The 17108-nt window shown below is 42.4% G+C and overlaps 1 protein-coding gene across 3 annotated transcripts in view; it reads right to left on the reverse strand.

Annotated features, from left to right (window-relative positions):
* The window catches only part of pcdh2ac (protocadherin 2 alpha c), a 183655-nt gene that overhangs the window by 13965 nt on the left and 152582 nt on the right, over positions 1 to 17108 (reverse strand). For 2 of the 3 annotated variants that reach the window (XM_032528343.1, XM_032528344.1), the window contains exon 2: positions 1271 to 1335. In XM_032528343.1, coding sequence (XP_032384234.1) covers positions 1271 to 1335 — 65 coding nt within the window. Of the gene's footprint in view, positions 1 to 1270; positions 1336 to 5388; positions 8372 to 17108 lie in introns of those variants that run through there. The other variant, XM_032528342.1, reaches the window with a different exon arrangement.

The following is a 17108-nucleotide window of genomic DNA, read 5'->3' on the forward strand; positions in this document are numbered from 1 at the left end:
AAAACACATCAGACGAACGATTTAATATGTTAGACTGGATCACACAAGCACATTAACGCTCATTAATCCCTGCTGTAATTACTGTTTGAGTGAATCTGTGGAACTTCAATGACACAGATAGTACACAGTTATTTATCTTACATGGAAATCAGAATGCACATATGAACACATATATGCAGTATGTGTATACAGTATACGGATGATATAACACATATAGTTCATAAACACTTGGGCCTCAATTGGAAAGCCTGTTATTGTCTGTTCACAGCTTGTGTCTCAAATTGATCCATCGATGCCATATCTATCTATAGGAAGTGGATAGATTACATAGATATGATAGGTGGGTAGAAAGGGATATCATGGCTAAATCATTAAGACTGTGACTTATTGTAATTAGGGTGTCGTCTCATTAGCATCACCCTTGATTTGGTCAGGTCCATCCGATCCCACAGCAGGTAACAGCCCAGTGTTTTATGGGTAATCTGATCACTGGCGTTGTCATGCAGTTATCCCAATGTCTTTCCACATGACTACCTGCCCTTCATCCATCACTGACCCTGTATCTGCTTACTTTGCCCTCCTGTCAGTTCCCCATCTGTCTATGGCAATACTGAGAGAGCCATTCCCGACCATATTTCTCCTCACTGTGTCGCTTTTCTCATAATTCAAAATTCAATTACTTTCAATGATCATTATAAGAGTAATACTTTGTTTAAACTTTGGGTAAAACAAGATGGTAATCATCCCACCTCTTGTCCCTCAGCACTGTGATCACAGCTGAGCAACAGCTGGCAGCAAAGATGATCTCAGACAGATTTACTGGAATAGGCCAATGAATGCCTCAAAAATGGGTAGGGCTTTGGAGACATTTCTAATGTCTTCCTGGTGGCCATGTCAAAAGTACAGTCTGTACCCTTTTCATGTAGATATTTTTTAAATTCCATTTCCACAAACTAAAACGGATTTAGAGAATGACTTCTATGTATGAAATTATTATATTTGGTCTACAATGCAGGATGACAGGGCGTCTCCCTTAGAACTGACTGAAGATTGACTTTGTCTTACATTTTACTTCATTTCATGTTTGTATGATTTCACATCTTAAATGTACAGTATTCCTCAATGGCATTTTGAAGCCCTTTCTGTAGATTATTTGAGGATATGTTACATTACCCCCACAATCAACTATAAACTTGTGTTAGGTGGCTAAATTAAACTTTCAAAGTCGTCTGAGGAAGCAAAATGAAAGAAAACAAAATGGGATGCTTACCTCTGCATCACACCTCCTGCTCTCAGGGAGGCTGAATATCTCCAGTCTCCACTCGGCCCTTTGGGCTGCAAGAGAGAAGTAGAGGAATTGAGTGTTAAGTACAGGCGAAAGCCAATACTGTCTCATTAATAAATCATGGAGAGAACTGCTAGTGCATGCGCGTCACGCACAAACAACAACACACAAACTCAGTCACACACATAGACAGTCATAGCAATGACAGCTTGGCCCTGCGTTTGGAGAGAAGTGAGTGATGAATTAAAGCTTGCAGGTGCACTCCTCCCATCCCCACACCCTCTCCTCCTCCCCCATTCCCTCCCTATTTCCATCCATGTCCTCTGAAAAAAATATGACTTTGAAAGATTTAACCCCAGCAGCATACTGACCCTAGTACTGTGATGCCCTGGAGGCTACATGCCCAGGGTTGGTGCACTCAGACCAAGCTGTTCTGGGACCAGTCCATTACCATAATGCTGATAACAGACTCAAATCAAAGCTACAGCTGTATACCTAATTCCCTCCTCCCATCCCTTCTTCTACTATATTTCTAATATTGTAATATTGTTGTTATACAATTAGGTAATGGTTTCTGAAAGACCTGCATTGTCTGCTGTATTTTTCCTTGTCACCATACCACCCTCCCTTCCTCTACTCTGCTTCTGTATATTCACCAACCCTCTCCTGTGCTGTTGAGTTCTTTCTCCCTGTTTTATCCTCTTAACTCTGGTCAAAACCTTGAGTGTCGCTGGCAAACAGTCCGCCTGAGTCAGTCTGACACATCTCACCATGGTAACTGTGCAGAGCTCAGTATACATTTTACCCTCCATCCAACGCCCTCTTTCATTTCACTCCTGTGAAGGTCACAGGTGGAGGAGGGATGGGGGAAAGATATCAGATTAACCCACTCAGCCCTGCATTTAGACTCACCACAACACAACAAAAAGACACAAACGGACACCACTGCAACCTCTGCCTGTCTGCCATTGATGCAAGTCATTTGTGACATCCTAATAAGAGATTTCCTTGTTTGTGCTTCTAGTAAATTTGATTATAAGAAACCTATTAAGATACAACATTGTAAAACCTGACAAAATGTGGTTAGACTAAAATTCAGCAATGGTGCAGCTCGGTGTGCAGCAAAATGTGCTGTTAACCTGACCGTATAACTGAGATGAGATGGTATTTTTTTAGCCTGAACCTAAACCACTGACAGAGCTAAACCAATCTGACTAACTCTAAATCATCTGTGCTTGGCCATGCAGTTCATAAGAGACCCATTTGCAATTCCACTTCCTTTCAAATATGACAGATGTTCACTTGCTGCTGAAGCTGCATTGACCTCTATGAGTTTGCAGTGGACATTCATCACCCTTGAAATCCAATATTTGGTCTTAATGAGAGAAGCCTGGTATTCCTCCTGGTCTCATTCAATCAGAGCAGAATGTCTACAGGGATACAGAGCAGTGCAGCATCAGAGACACTTACCCATTCTGAAAACTAAGAACGCACTTGATTATTTGAAGACAATCACTCCTCAAATAGCAATCATTGGCTAGATCGGTAGTTTAGTTTAACATTGAAAGGACAAAAAAATGTTAGAATTGGATTAAAAATAAAAGCTATGTGTCTAATGTTTACCTTCCACAAAACACACGAGCAGAGAGTGAAACAAAAAAAAACATTCAAATAAGACCAGATTGTCCACTAATGGGACTTAACGGCTTTGTTAATCATTTGCCATGTTGCAAGTGACCGAAGGGAGAGGTCGTATGGTGTTTATGGGTGTAAATGGAAACACACACACTAGCACATATACACATTAGATACAACAATCTGGAACTTAAACATGTTCATTGTCTGATAAACGTCCAAGGATAAACATACATGCAAAACTAGAATGTTACCAGTTAATGCAATACATGTAAACAGATAAACGAAAACAAATCTGACTCATACGGAGGATGAGAAATTGAATGCATTTTGTTTCATCATTTGAAAGAGAGACACCCCCTTCAGTGGATAGGAAAAAAATACCATGGGTTTTTACTGTATACATTTGCCTGTCTGGCTGTACTTTGTAAATCAGAGAATGAAGAAAGATTTTGGTTTGGCCACTCAACCCTTTTCTCGCCTTTTTCCATTCTTCCCCCTCCCCCTGAGTGAACACTTCTAGCATGGATACAGAGCTCACACCTCCGCCATCAATACTGTGTCCAATCATCTTTCCTCCCCTGCCTCATCTGCACGGCGCCAGCCAATCCACACCCAGCAATAACAAACACATCGTTGCCAATTAATTACACAGCAAGAACAAACATGCCATTTAATGAGAAACCTGTCAAGTGACAACAGGACAATTACCTTTAGTATTTCTTTATTTCTCTTTTTAATCATTTATTCTCTCTTATATCCTTTTCTGCACTGCATAGACTAACTCAGAGAGGCTCCGGGGCAAACGCAATCATGTACAACACAAATAACTTTTGTTTTATCCTAATAATGCTGTGTGTGTTTTACTACTACCACAAATTATGCAAACAACCTTGTGCAACCTTTTACATGGGGAAAAATACATATAATAAGGCTCCAATCTAAATGATAATCAGACAGAGTCTCTGCCTCATTCTTCACCGATACCCAAACTCTGGCTCACTGTTCAGTACCAAAGAGGTACGTGACAAGAAGAGGATATTTTGGTGCAGTGGGACTGGTGGCCCTCGTAGCTGGCGAAGGCTGTACTATTTCCTCTCTACAGAAATGGCCACTGAATGCCCTCTGGACCTACTGGACTTGAATAGTGTAGCTCACAGCCCACATAAGACAAATAACAATGGCTGTGTGGGGTCATAGGTGAACAACTAACTTGTTTTGAAAAGAGAGTAAGTAACAGGGTGCAGAGAAAGAGACCAAGAGAGGGAGAGAGATGGTTCTTGAAATATATTTTAAGTACAGCTTTCCGCAGAACTGTGGAGGACAGGTGCACTTTAACATCATACAAATGCTAAAGGCACTACATCTAGCAAATCAGCGCACCCACAGCCTAAATAAACTACCCTCACTTGTGTATGCCGGGTTTCTAAGGGTGTGACGAGATCTCGTTTTACGAGATCTCGCGAGATTAAAACATGACGAGATTTCTCGTCGAGGTGAAAAGTTGTCTCGTGAGGCGATGTGATGTCAGCGTGATGGAGCGTGAAATTACAATTGAAGATCCCCCTGCCACTTTTAAATCCTTTGTGTGCAACATTTGGTTTTTTGTTGTTTGTTTGCACAGTTTTGAGAGAGCAGTACTTTGGTTATTGATACACTTACTGTTTGCATTTAAAATGTTATTTCTGTTATTACACATTCATTTTATTATACTGTTTATTTTTTTAGTGTCGGTTTGTGGAAAGGAGTTAGATTTCTCGTGTGAAATTGTACAGGGCAGAAGCCAGTTGGTAGGTTTATACAAAACATTTGCAGTGTTGCACGTCCTTTGCAAAAAAAGTTAAATAACATTCATCATTAATAGTTGATTTCAAAATGCACCTAAATTGTTTTGCATTTTGTGATTTTTCAGTTGAATAAAAAAACTATTTTCCATTCATATATTTCATCGAGGATTTCTTTAAATTTTTTTAAAAAATCTCGTCTCGTCTCGTTCTCGTGAACCCAATCTCGTGATGTGTCTCGTCTCGTGGAGTAAGCGTCTCGTCACACCCCTACGGGTTTCTAAGATGCAGACCTGAAGATAAATGGCAACTAATGTTAAGACCAGCAAAGGTGATGGCACAAACAAAATGGTGGTTTCTCTTTCTTTAATCTGATACTGATAGATCCTAAAAATTAGTAGTTTAGGAGAACTTAAAGGACTAAGCATATCCTGGGAATGTATAATAATAAATAATATACGTATATTTCTAAAACTTCAAACACCAGAAGCACAGATGAAAGCTTTTATCAGATCCTGAGCCATACATGTCAACTGCAATCCTATTGCAACAACACCGCCCTAGAGCAAAACCTGAAACATAACTCTTTGAGAATTTTCCTTTTATGACTTGTGCTTTGTGTGTCTTTTACCGTTATAAGGCAATCTAAAATAACAAATCACAGAGATCACACCAGACACACACCTGAATGGCAGTTGCATCTGGCATACTGAGACGGCGTACAAATAACTGGCTCTGTCCACTATGGCTGGTGACGTAGCTTGAGCCCCAGGTGCCACTGTGCGGTCGTCCCGTGTTGTAGAACATAAAAGTGTCACTTCCTGACGTGGCGGTCAGGCATGTCTTGTAACAGTATGTTTTGGTCATAGACCCATTTCCCCGCACTTCAATATAATGCGGTTCCACTTTGAGGTCACGTCGCAGGGCCACATTGTCGTTTGGTTGCCCTCCACCTCCACCTCCACCGCCTCCTCCACCCCCTCCACCCCCTCCTCCCCCTGCAGCTCTTCCTCCAGCCCCACCACCACCAGCTGAGGTGCCCCCCTCTGGAGCACTCTTCTTGGATACGCAACATGGGGAGCAGGAGCCAGGCTGGGTGCAGTAGGCATGGCAACGCACAATGGCCAGCACAAAGATGGTGACCAGGAACACGAAGGTTGTGGCACTAAGGGCAATGATAAGGTAGAGGGTGACATTGGAAAACATTAGGGGGCTGTTGGGCCTGATGATGCGCTTGGGGTCAGGGGTCAACTTCGGTGGCAGTTCCATCACATGCACATAGATGGTGGCCGTGGAGGAGAGTGGCGGTAAGCCATTATCGCACACTAGCACTGTCAGAACGAAGGAAGTGGAGTTCTCCTCGATGACGCGCCTTGTTGTGCGGATCTCACCTGTGTACTCATGCACCTTGAACAGGTCAAGGTCAGTGTTAGTCTGCTGCAGGGCATAGAGCAGCCATGCATTCTGTCCTGTATCGCCATCCCACGCCGTCACCTTGCTAACCAACACTCCTGCTTCAGCGTTTTTCATCAGCGTCTCTGTGGTGCGGCTCCCATTAGCAGGTGGGTAGACTATCCTGGGCACATGGTCATTCTGATCAATAATGTAAACATACACTGTGGCCACACGGCTAAGGGGAGGCACACCATTGTCCTGGGCTTTAATCTGAAAGTGAAACTCTCTCAGCTTTTCAAAGTCAAAGGCTCGCAGGGCATATGCTTCACCTTTATCAGGTTTGATGCTGACGTAGCTGGCTACAGGAATGCCATGGTTGTTGTCATTCAGGACAGTATAGGTGATGCGTGCATTTTCCGCAGCATCAGCGTCAGTGGCCTTAACAACACACAGAGGTGCACCGGGAGCATTGTTCTCTGTAACATAAACAGTATAAGATGTCTGTTCAAAACGAGGTGGGTTATCATTCACGTCTGCAACGTCCACCTTAAAAGTCATTTGAGATGACAGGGGCGGAGTGCCTCCATCCACAGCGTTGACAGTGACATTGTAGGATGAGATGGTTTCACGATCCAGGAAAGCGGATGTAACGATGGTGTAGTGGTTCCGGAAAGACTTAATCTTAAAAGGCAAATGGGGCATGATCTCCAGGCTAACTTGTTTATTTGGTCCAGAGTCACGGTCATTCACACTGATCAATGCTACAACTGTGTCAGCCCGAGCATCCTCACGTACAGGGCTGGAGAGTGAAGACAGCACAATCTCAGGAATGTTGTCATTGACATCTAAAACTTCTACAACTACTTTACAGTGAACTGCTACAGGAGATGCCCCCTTGTCCATCGCCTGTATGTACATTTCATATGAGTTTGTCTCCTCATAGTCTATATTGTTTTTCACCCTAATTTCCCCTGTTACTGTGTCCATGGAAAACATCTGTCTGACTCTTTCTGGTGTGTAACTGCTGAAGGAGTAAAACACTTCCCCATTTGAGCCTTCATCAGGGTCTGATGCATTTAATTTGATTACAAGTGCGCCCTTTGGAGAGTTTTCGTACAGTTTTACTTTGTACACAGAGCTGTCAAACGCAGGTACATTGTCATTGGCGTCAAGAATGCGTACATTAATTTTGGCCGTGCCAGTTCGCTGTGGGGTGCCCCCATCCATTGCTGTCAGGATTAGCTGATGAGAGGGCATCTGCTCGCGGTCAAAGGGTTTTTTGAGAATAAACTCGATGTGCTTATTATTAGAAAAGGGCTTAATGGAGTCCAGGGTGAGGTGGTCGTTTGGGCTGAGGCGGTACTGCTTCACAGAGTTGGAGCCATCATCTGCATCCTGAGCTCCCTCGATGTGGAAGCGCGACCCGGTGAGAGCGGACTCCGACAACTCAAGCTGATATTCATCTCGGGGGAATTGCGGCGCGTTATCGTTCACGTCCAAGATCTCCACCTCCACGTTGTGCACCTCCAGTGGATTCTCTAATACCACCTCCAGGTTGCGTGAACAGGTGCCACTGAATTCACAAACGGTCTCTCGGTCAATGCGGTCACTCACCACCAGCTTCCCGGTTTTGTGATTTATGGTGAAATATCTCCGTCCACTGTCCGATGTGATTCTGATTCGTCGCGTGGAAAGTTTTCTCAGGTCCAGACCCAAATCTCGGACAATGTCACCGACCAATGCCCCGTTCTCCAGCTCCTCAGGAATGGAGTATCGAATTTGTGCATTTGTAAGGCCACTGATTACGAAAATAACTAAATATAAAGAAAAAGGCACATTCTCGTTTACACTGTAACAGCATCGCGCAGTCACAGCCATCGCAGGCATGCAGAATTTGCGGACGGTTTGAGAAATATTTCCGCCTTTTCAGCTTGCTGTGCGTGCCCACCCGCCTCATTAAAAACAAGGGAATAGTCCGTGCATAACTCCGACTATGAGCAGGACGACCACTGCATCCTCACTGGTGCCTGTTTAAAGGAAATTTTCCCCCGTGCATCCATGTTTTCCTTTTCTGTGCTAGGTGCTGTTTTTTAAATTTATTTTCTCTATCCTACTGGCAATGCTGACTGATTTCACTGATGCTGTCTCTCTCTCTCTCTCTCTCTCTCTCTCTCTCTCTCTCTGCCTGCGATGGTGTCTGTGGGCAAAAGGGGAGGGGGAGCCACTCGCTCAAACGATGCTGGCTGCATTTCAGCATCTCCGCAAAATAAAGGCTACATCGAACACATCTAATACAAGTAAAAACACAAGAGACTAAACGATTCTGGAGTTGCATCTATCTACAAATCCGGACTCCGTCCCCGAAGCGGCCAATGTCATCTGATTCTGCACACTGATTTCAGGGAAAGGATTTCGACACAATCGTTTCCCCTGTTTTTGTCAGTGCCACCGCCCTTTTCATTGTGCGCTGTTAAACTGATTTATGAACCATCCTGGCGTTTAAATTTCCTCACTAATGGAAACCCTCAGTCCCACAGTTACTCAGGGACCCTCGAGCCAAACAGAAAAGCAGATGTCTGATACATGCAGACCATATTTTGAAAATAAAAGGAAACAATAAATAAACAAATACACCAACTGTAACAAAGCTCTAGTGGATTGGCTTTAGTGCAACAACTCCAACCTAATGTTCAGCAATACTATGTGATGGAATGTAACTAAGTACATTTACTCAAGTACTTGTACTACTTGTACTTTACATGAGTCCTTTCTTTTCATGTTTTCTACTACTACTCCACTACATTTCAGAGGGAAATATTGCACTTTTTACTCCACTACATTCATCTGACAGCTTTAGTTACTTGTTACTTTACAAATTAAAATAAACACATGTAGTTTATAAAATAGGTTTGATTATAAATTAAACTACCCAACAATATCACAGGCTACAAGTCCAGATAAATGATGGGACAATTAAAAACAGAAGAGTTTGCATCGTTTCAAGTTTCTAAAATGGGAGGATTTTTACTTTTAAAACTTTAAGTTCATATGATACTTAAATACTTTTCCTTATGCAACATTTTCAACACAGGCATTTTACTTCTAAAAGAGTATTTTTACAGTGTGGTATTAGTACTTTTACTTAAATAAAGGATCTGAATACTTCTTACACCACTGAGCATATGGCTTTTTTTGCATTAGCCAAGTTAAAGAAGAAAGAAGAAAGGATAAGAAATGACAATTCCTGTCCCTCTGTCATGACACTTTTTCTTAGAGTGACTCACACCTTTATGGTTCATTCCCACATAAAAACACATGTCATGAGGATATTTACTGGTGATGACACTAACCAGGTCACAGACAACATGCTCCAGATGTAACCTCTCTTCATATCTGGCAAAAATACAACGCTGTCCTCTCCTGACAGGCAGACATTGTTATGCACACATTATCTGCACAGCCACAATTATCTACAACTAACCACATCTGTATTTACTACTGCACTTACACAGAGCAGCCTTTTGGAGGGATTTTGCACATATCCACACATTTCAAAAATTCAAAATAATTGGAGAGAATTGGTCTGAGGATCAACAATGACACATTAAGTAAGCCACCGACATTAAATCTGTGTTGATGGGATCTATCGTCACTCTTTATATTTATTAAACAAGTTATATGCTGTGAAGATGTGGCCTTGTGAGACCCTGGGCCTTCTTGATTGGCCTTGGCCACTGGGCCAAGATGAGCGTCCACTACCGCCCACATAATATTTTTTTCTCTCCTGGTGCGCTGCCACTCACCACACGCCCAGTCTGCCCACGGCGATGACAACACTTGGCATCCCGGGAGACAGGGAGAAGACAGTGACTCACTCGGATGCTGCTAGTGGATGGGTAGATACAGAGTGACTCTTCACACTACAAGGCGACGAAGAGGAGGTGGCGAAATGGGAAGTTATAGAAGCAGACAAATGTCCATCGAAGGAAGACAAATTACTAGCTACATGCACTAATCCTATCTACTGTACATACACTGCAGTAATAAAAGACTCAATTTGTGGTATAGTTCATCTCTTACTCTATCAATATAATAAAAAAGTGTACATGTTGTACTCATCAATAAAAAAAAAAGGGTTTGGCATTTAGGCCTACTTCTCTCTCCCACTGAGCAGCAGTGATAACAGTTTCTTTCAACTGGTGCCTTTCAGCGCTCTCTGATGGTTCTAAATGCATGGTAAGCCAAGCAAAGCGTGACATTTAGAAGATTTTCCGGTGGGATACTTGGACCTCTGTGTTTGGCAATGACACAAAAATGAAAACAGGCAACGTTTATCTTGTTGACAACAAACAGATCTGGACTTACACATGACCCTTTCACCTGTCTCTCTCATTTCCCTCTCCTCTACTCTTCCAATGTGTTGATGTTACAACTCTCTCATACCTGTTTCAATTACATCTGTTTCAGCAATGATTGCAAGCCGCTGAGCTGTGGATTATTTCATTTTTCACTCAAGGGTGCTGCAGATAAAGCTATCACTATTATTCCACCTCAGACAGATGCCCGTTACGCATCCACAAACACAGATTTCAAAGAGCTAATTGGCTAATTGGTGTTTATGTTTACAGCATCTTGTCTTAAAACAACACAGGTTGTCAGAACTTAGTTCCCCCTCTTCATCAATTAATTTACTTGACCTTGACATCTTTTGTTTTCTCAAACCCCCTTTCCAACCCCTCCATATTCTCACTTTTCCCAATTGTCTCTCGCCTACTCTCTCCACTCTGGAGAGCCGCCAGCTGCGTCTCTGTCAGACATCCGCTGTTCCAGCTGATGACTGGTTGAGGAGCATACTGGGGTCTTAAGTGGAAATCCATGCCCATGCCTTTTGTAGACTGGCAGACAAAATCAAAAAACAGTGGGTGAAGAAAAAAGTGTGGCCTCAGGCCTGTGATAGATATGGGAATAAGAGTCTTTTTGTTCATTCTCTCTGCCAGAATATTAACACCCCCAATTGCATCAATTATGCATGATGGCCACCATATTAATAGCATTCTCTTCACTAAGACTCAACCTCATTAATACTGTAAGCGGCCGCTCTAAAAGCCATTCATACTACTTCCCCTCAGAGTCTCTCATCTGGAATCTCCCATTTTGGTGAGTCAGATGACAGCAGAGATCCACAGAAAAACGGGTCACAGCTGGGCTATCATGAAGCAGGACTCCTTACATCACTCCCTCAGTCAACACATATTTAAACAGAAGAAGTCATGCAAGAATAAAGGGCATTTGTTTCTGTACACACACACACACACACACACACACACACACACACACACACACACACACACACACAATATATAGAGAGACTATATAGACTTTAAATGCTATCCAAGGACAACATGATTTTATCTGAATGAATGTCAGAGCGTATTTTGCTGTGGTTTCCTTTTGTTCTTAAGTGGCAGGAAACAGCAATCAAGGGCTTTAATAAACCAGTGCATTGGCTGCAGGGAATATAGGTGCATGCAGAAGTTACACTGACTACACCTGTACAGGTTCACAGAGAAAGTTCATAATATGCTTTATTTTAAAGCATTTATATGGAAAGGAAAAACCTTTTTATTCAGGTCCATAATCAGAAACTGCAAGCCCAAATTTTTCTTATCAGTGTTATTCAAAAGCTTTGTTTTAGTGTCACTTTGAACAATGGGAGAGCAGTCATTCTGAATTACGTTGGTATACTGGTCACATTTTAAAAGGCACAGATCGTATTCTCCTTTTTTTTAAAAGGATGTGAGGGAGACTAAATGTTTGCAGGCTGTTGTGTAGGTGGGCAGCAGCGTGTGTGGTGTCAAGAAATGTACTTTCAAATTTAGCTAAACAAAAAAGATTTACTGAAAAAATAAAATGACAAAACAGACCCTTTTCTTAGAAGGGACAGCAGAAAACAGCATCCTAAACAACTATCTCACCATTATGTTTGTGAGATCTACACTTGGTGGGAGTAATCATGGAATGTATAAAGTCAACATAACTCTTTTAGGGACAATCACCAGACAATTATGTTAACAATGTTGTGCTTTGGTTATCTCTTCTACTGAAACCAAAATTTAAACTATGTGTGAAAACAATACAGTATCTCCAGTAAAAGGGTCGCTGTATATTTGGAGTCATGCCTCAGTAGAAAAGGAGGAGGCCAATGCAACTGGCACTGCAAATATAATTATACTGTATGGGTGGGATAGGTTGACTGAACAACAGAGAGCAGAGGTGGGTGAGACAGTGAAATTGGTCCCTCTGTTGGACTGAAGCAGTAGTACAAGGGTTGGACACGTGATCCCCACCCTGCTGCCCATCCACACAGGCTTTCTCATTAAGCCGAAGCACTAAAACATAATCCCAGCCATGAGTGTGTGTGTATTTAAGAGAGAGAGAGAGAGAAAGAGAGATGGAGAGAAAGAGAGGAGTGCACAGACGTCAGACTGCAGTGGCAGTCATTTTCTCTCTCATATTACACAATGGATAAAACAAGATATACGGCAGTACACCCTCCAGAGGTGAGACGAGAAAGAGCAGAATAAAGGATACAGATAGAGTCTAAATACTGTAATCGGTAAAAAAGCAAGTATTTATCAAAACAGTAACTACACATTTCATATATGTACTGGATACACATCAAACACGCGTAGAATATGGATTCAAGCGCAAAATGGTGTACAGCATACATAGAACAAAGCCATTTGAACTTAAGCATTTGTCTCCCTAACCAAAATAGGGAATAAACACCCATATTTCACATATAAGCTCATATCATCTGCACTACTTCTTCAAATGAAATGACAAATGCGTAGAAAATAAATTCTGAAATACAAATCTCAAAATATTTGATCAATTGCATTATCAATACAGACTGAAGAATAGTATTATTTAGTAAATTGAGTAAAAGCCCCATGACAACGCAGTGTTCTCATACCTTCTTCTCATCAGACTTTCCTCTATATGCCCAATTACTTTGCCATCTTTAAATCTCAAAGAAAAAAGCCCCATGGTAACCACAATCCTTTTACTCAGGTGGAAACACAGTAAGCGGATGGAGGAGGCATTCTTTGGGTATGTTTGTTTGTGTTTATCCCTTGTGTACCTTGCTTTCAAAAATAAAGGGCCTGAGAGAACTAAAAGCAGTCAAAATCCGTCCCTCTGGGGCCCTGTAAGGGTTAAACAGTTCCTTGGTTGTCCTGGTTCAGCCTGTGCATACATTAAACAGATTCTTGTTGTGGCACTGAACAAAGCTATCAGAAAATGCAGGCAGGCTTTGGATACTTCCCTCTTAGGATGCCCTGGCTTTGTATACTTGCCGGATGGGAGAGGATGGAACCCGTGGTTCTGAGCATGACAAAGCTGATCTTATGACGGCAACAACATCCCGATGCCACTAAGAGGGAGCACGGATGGAGGACGGGATGGAGGACGGGTTGGATGAAGTGGGGGAGAAGGGGAGGGGTGGTGATAAGTTCTTCTTTTTATCTGTGACCAATTGTAAGCCTGTGATGTTCTCACTCAGCTGCAGGGCATGTATTCAATGTGTTTTTTGTCCATCTCCTCCTCAGAAGCTCCAGTTTTCTCACTATATCATGCTTAATGCTCAAGTCTGTACTGCCGTATTTGTGACTTTCCCTAAAACCCTCTCCCTTTTTAGAACCGATTTTCTAATCACACGCACTTCTCCCTCGCTTTCTCACTTCCTTTATCCTTTGTCTTAGTTGGCATTTCTGCTCAAGATGCTGCACGTCCTTGGTTGGCATCTTTCTCTTTGTCTCTGTCCATCGTCCCTGCCCCCATTGTGTCCACCCTGTTTCCTTCCTGCTTGCATCTATAGTGAAGCACATGCTGGGACTGATGTCTGGGTGGGGGTGGGTACATACTGGCAGCTCCCTGGAAACAAGGCTAGTTCATCATTTCATTATGGCTCGGAACAGTCTCCATGGTAACCACAGATAGCAGCGCTAACCTCACTCACACACAAGGACACACCCTTGTAAAGGAGAAAAACAGGAAGTGCTACATAAGATGTGTGTGTGTTTGTGTGTGTGTGAGAGAGACAGACAGACAGACAGGGAAATAAATAATGAAGAATAAATACAATTTTCTGTGAATCACTCTGCTGCTATGTCACCTTGGATTAAACTGGTGAGGTAAGGACATTAATACGTCATGCTTTTGGCCCATCTGCCAAACCTATCTGTGTACTCCCCCAATATGACTTAGGTGAATGCTTCAGGAGCTGTAAACCACTTAGCTGTATGCCTCAACCAGGATAATGTACTGTAGAATCAATACTGTATTGCAGCACTGGGAAACAGAGTTAAAAGCTTTAACCGAATACACACTCTAAACCCCATCATAAAAGTCATCATCTTATACAAACTGCCAAAAACCTACAGCTCTCCCAATAGCTGTGTGTGTGCAATAGGTATATATTATTATTATCGCAGCTCTATAAAACACACAGCAGGCAATATCAGCCCTATGGAGAAAAAAACAGTCTTGCAGCTCCCGAAAAAATATCCTGTAACACAACAGACACACACACACACACACACACACACACACACACACACACACACACTCACACAGCACCACACACACACACACACCACACACACACACACACACACACACACACACACACACACACACACACACACACACACACACACACACACACACACACACACACACACACACACACACACACACACACCCACACACACACACACACACACACACACACACACACACACACACACACACGATGTTCTTCTGGTTGCATGGATAAAAGCCTGTCGTCCTCATCCACCCTGGTCCTTTGCCCCGCCCAACCGGTTTGCTGTGACTGACACTAGGTGTTGTCGGCCCCGCCCAGCCGCAGAGCAGAGAAGGAGGGAGAGCTTAGCCGAGTGGAGCTGATACCTCGATCGGTACGGAAGCTCCCTGCTGCTGCAGCTGCAGCAGCAAGTAGCGGAAAATTACCTGCCCCTGCCCCTCCCCCACCCTTTCTCTCATTTACAGTGAGCTGCAGCATACAAAACACATACTGTACGTCTTACACGCAAAGACAGCTCTAGGCATTATTTCAGGAACCACAGTATGGACAGCTTGTACATACAGTATAGCAGAGCCTGATATCGAGAGAGAAGAGAGAGAGAGAGAGAGAGAGAGAGGAGAGAGAGAGAGAGAGAGAGAGAGAGAGAGAGAGAGAGAGAGAGGCAGGCAACTACCCAACAGGTTCATTCATTTGCTGCCATTTTTAAACCATACGCTGACCCATTTAAGAGTATGAGCTTCACACAGCATATTTGAAACGCCTGCAATATGTAAAGTCTGGTTGAGAGCACAGAAAGCCCGGTTTCAGTCTCCTTAACACGAAACCAACCAAACGAACGGAGATTTGACAGATCAGTCCATGCTTTTTTGTTCTGGGCCACTCCCTAAAAGGAGGTCACATCGTCTGACTCTAAAGCATCGTAAATACACGACCACAGTGTACTGTGAGCTTCACCGGGAATATCTGAACACACTCCAGCAGTAAGGAGCAATTACAGCATCATTAAAAAGGCCTGCGTAAATGCCACACAAATGTACATAGATTTAAACACTGACAATTTCAACCAAAACAGAATACACGCGGCGCCTCTGTCCTAGGCCTACTGGGCATGATCAAGGTCGCCTCTACACACATTAGGGATGCTAGTGACAATATATTAGATCGTGTTTACAGCGCTCTGAGGCTGATGGCACACATGTCTGCAGAGATGGACATTAATTCCCTGTTAGTTCTCTCAGCTGCTCCCCTTCTCAGGGAGAGCTGGTGAAGAAGAGGGGGAGGGGAAAGTGATCCGGCAGCATGGAGCAGAGGAAGAGAAAAAGGAATAGGCCTGAAAGGAGTATGTTTTGATATTGCAGAGCAATGAAATGGGGAAATAGAGCAGGCACGATTAAGAAAAAATAAAGGAATTCTGAGGAAGTGAACGTTATTTCAATAAAAAATATATGTTTTAAGCAGTCGTAGTTTTCAAGGTCATAAAAAAAAGATCAAAAGAACACAATTTCCCAAGCTCACTATTCATAAATATTGAAAGTAAAAAATATGGCTTGGCTAAAAGTGAAACTTCCTCATGGTGTTAATCTATTATTAGAAATTCACTATCGAACACTAAGTGTACCATTATTAAGTATGCACTGGGGTCTTGAAGTGCAGTTCCTATAATATTAAGACAATGGGGCATAGCATTATCAAAAACATAAGCCTATATTACAGCAGGGGATTTTTAAGGGAAATGTTACTTTAACAAAAAGTATGTAAGCAATTGCTCTGGGTACAATGCAGAAATATAAGTACAAGGTTATTTTGCTCATTAGACCAACTCTTACAACAGTGTTGGTATGTAAAAATTGTGTTTGCTTAACATCATCCTCACATTCCTGTTGTACCTGATGAGATGGGATAAATTACACCATAATCATTCTTATAGGCCTTCTTCACAGATGACAGTTTGACATGAACATAGTAGCAGGTAATAACCCATTTGTGATAGCTGAATTCCATTTAGCTGCTACAGGTTCTGGTATTGTGCATGCCTCACACTGTCACACTTTTAAGCGACACTTGAACAAAGCAATTGTTAATGTTTTCAGTAACACTTGTGCTTTTCTTACAATGACAACTCAAAGGATCTGCTGTGAAAAAGGCCTATATGAATGTATTGAGTTTGGTGACCTCACATCATTTCCAGCATGCCCCTCCAAATTTCAATCTGAGCTAAAAAAAATTAATGAGCCAGAATAACTGAAGAAAACTCCTGTTTGGATGCGAAATGCCTCAAACACAAACTATGAACAAAATCCAAAGAAAAGCTCAATTACAAATATGGAGAGGTAACTCTTTTTATAATAGATTTGCCTTGTGATTAGGCTATATTTATTAGATAGATAGATAGATAGATAGA

The sequence above is a fragment of the Etheostoma spectabile genome, chromosome 10 (assembly GCF_008692095.1).
Source record: "Etheostoma spectabile isolate EspeVRDwgs_2016 chromosome 10, UIUC_Espe_1.0, whole genome shotgun sequence".
NCBI lineage: Eukaryota > Metazoa > Chordata > Actinopteri > Perciformes > Percidae > Etheostoma > Etheostoma spectabile.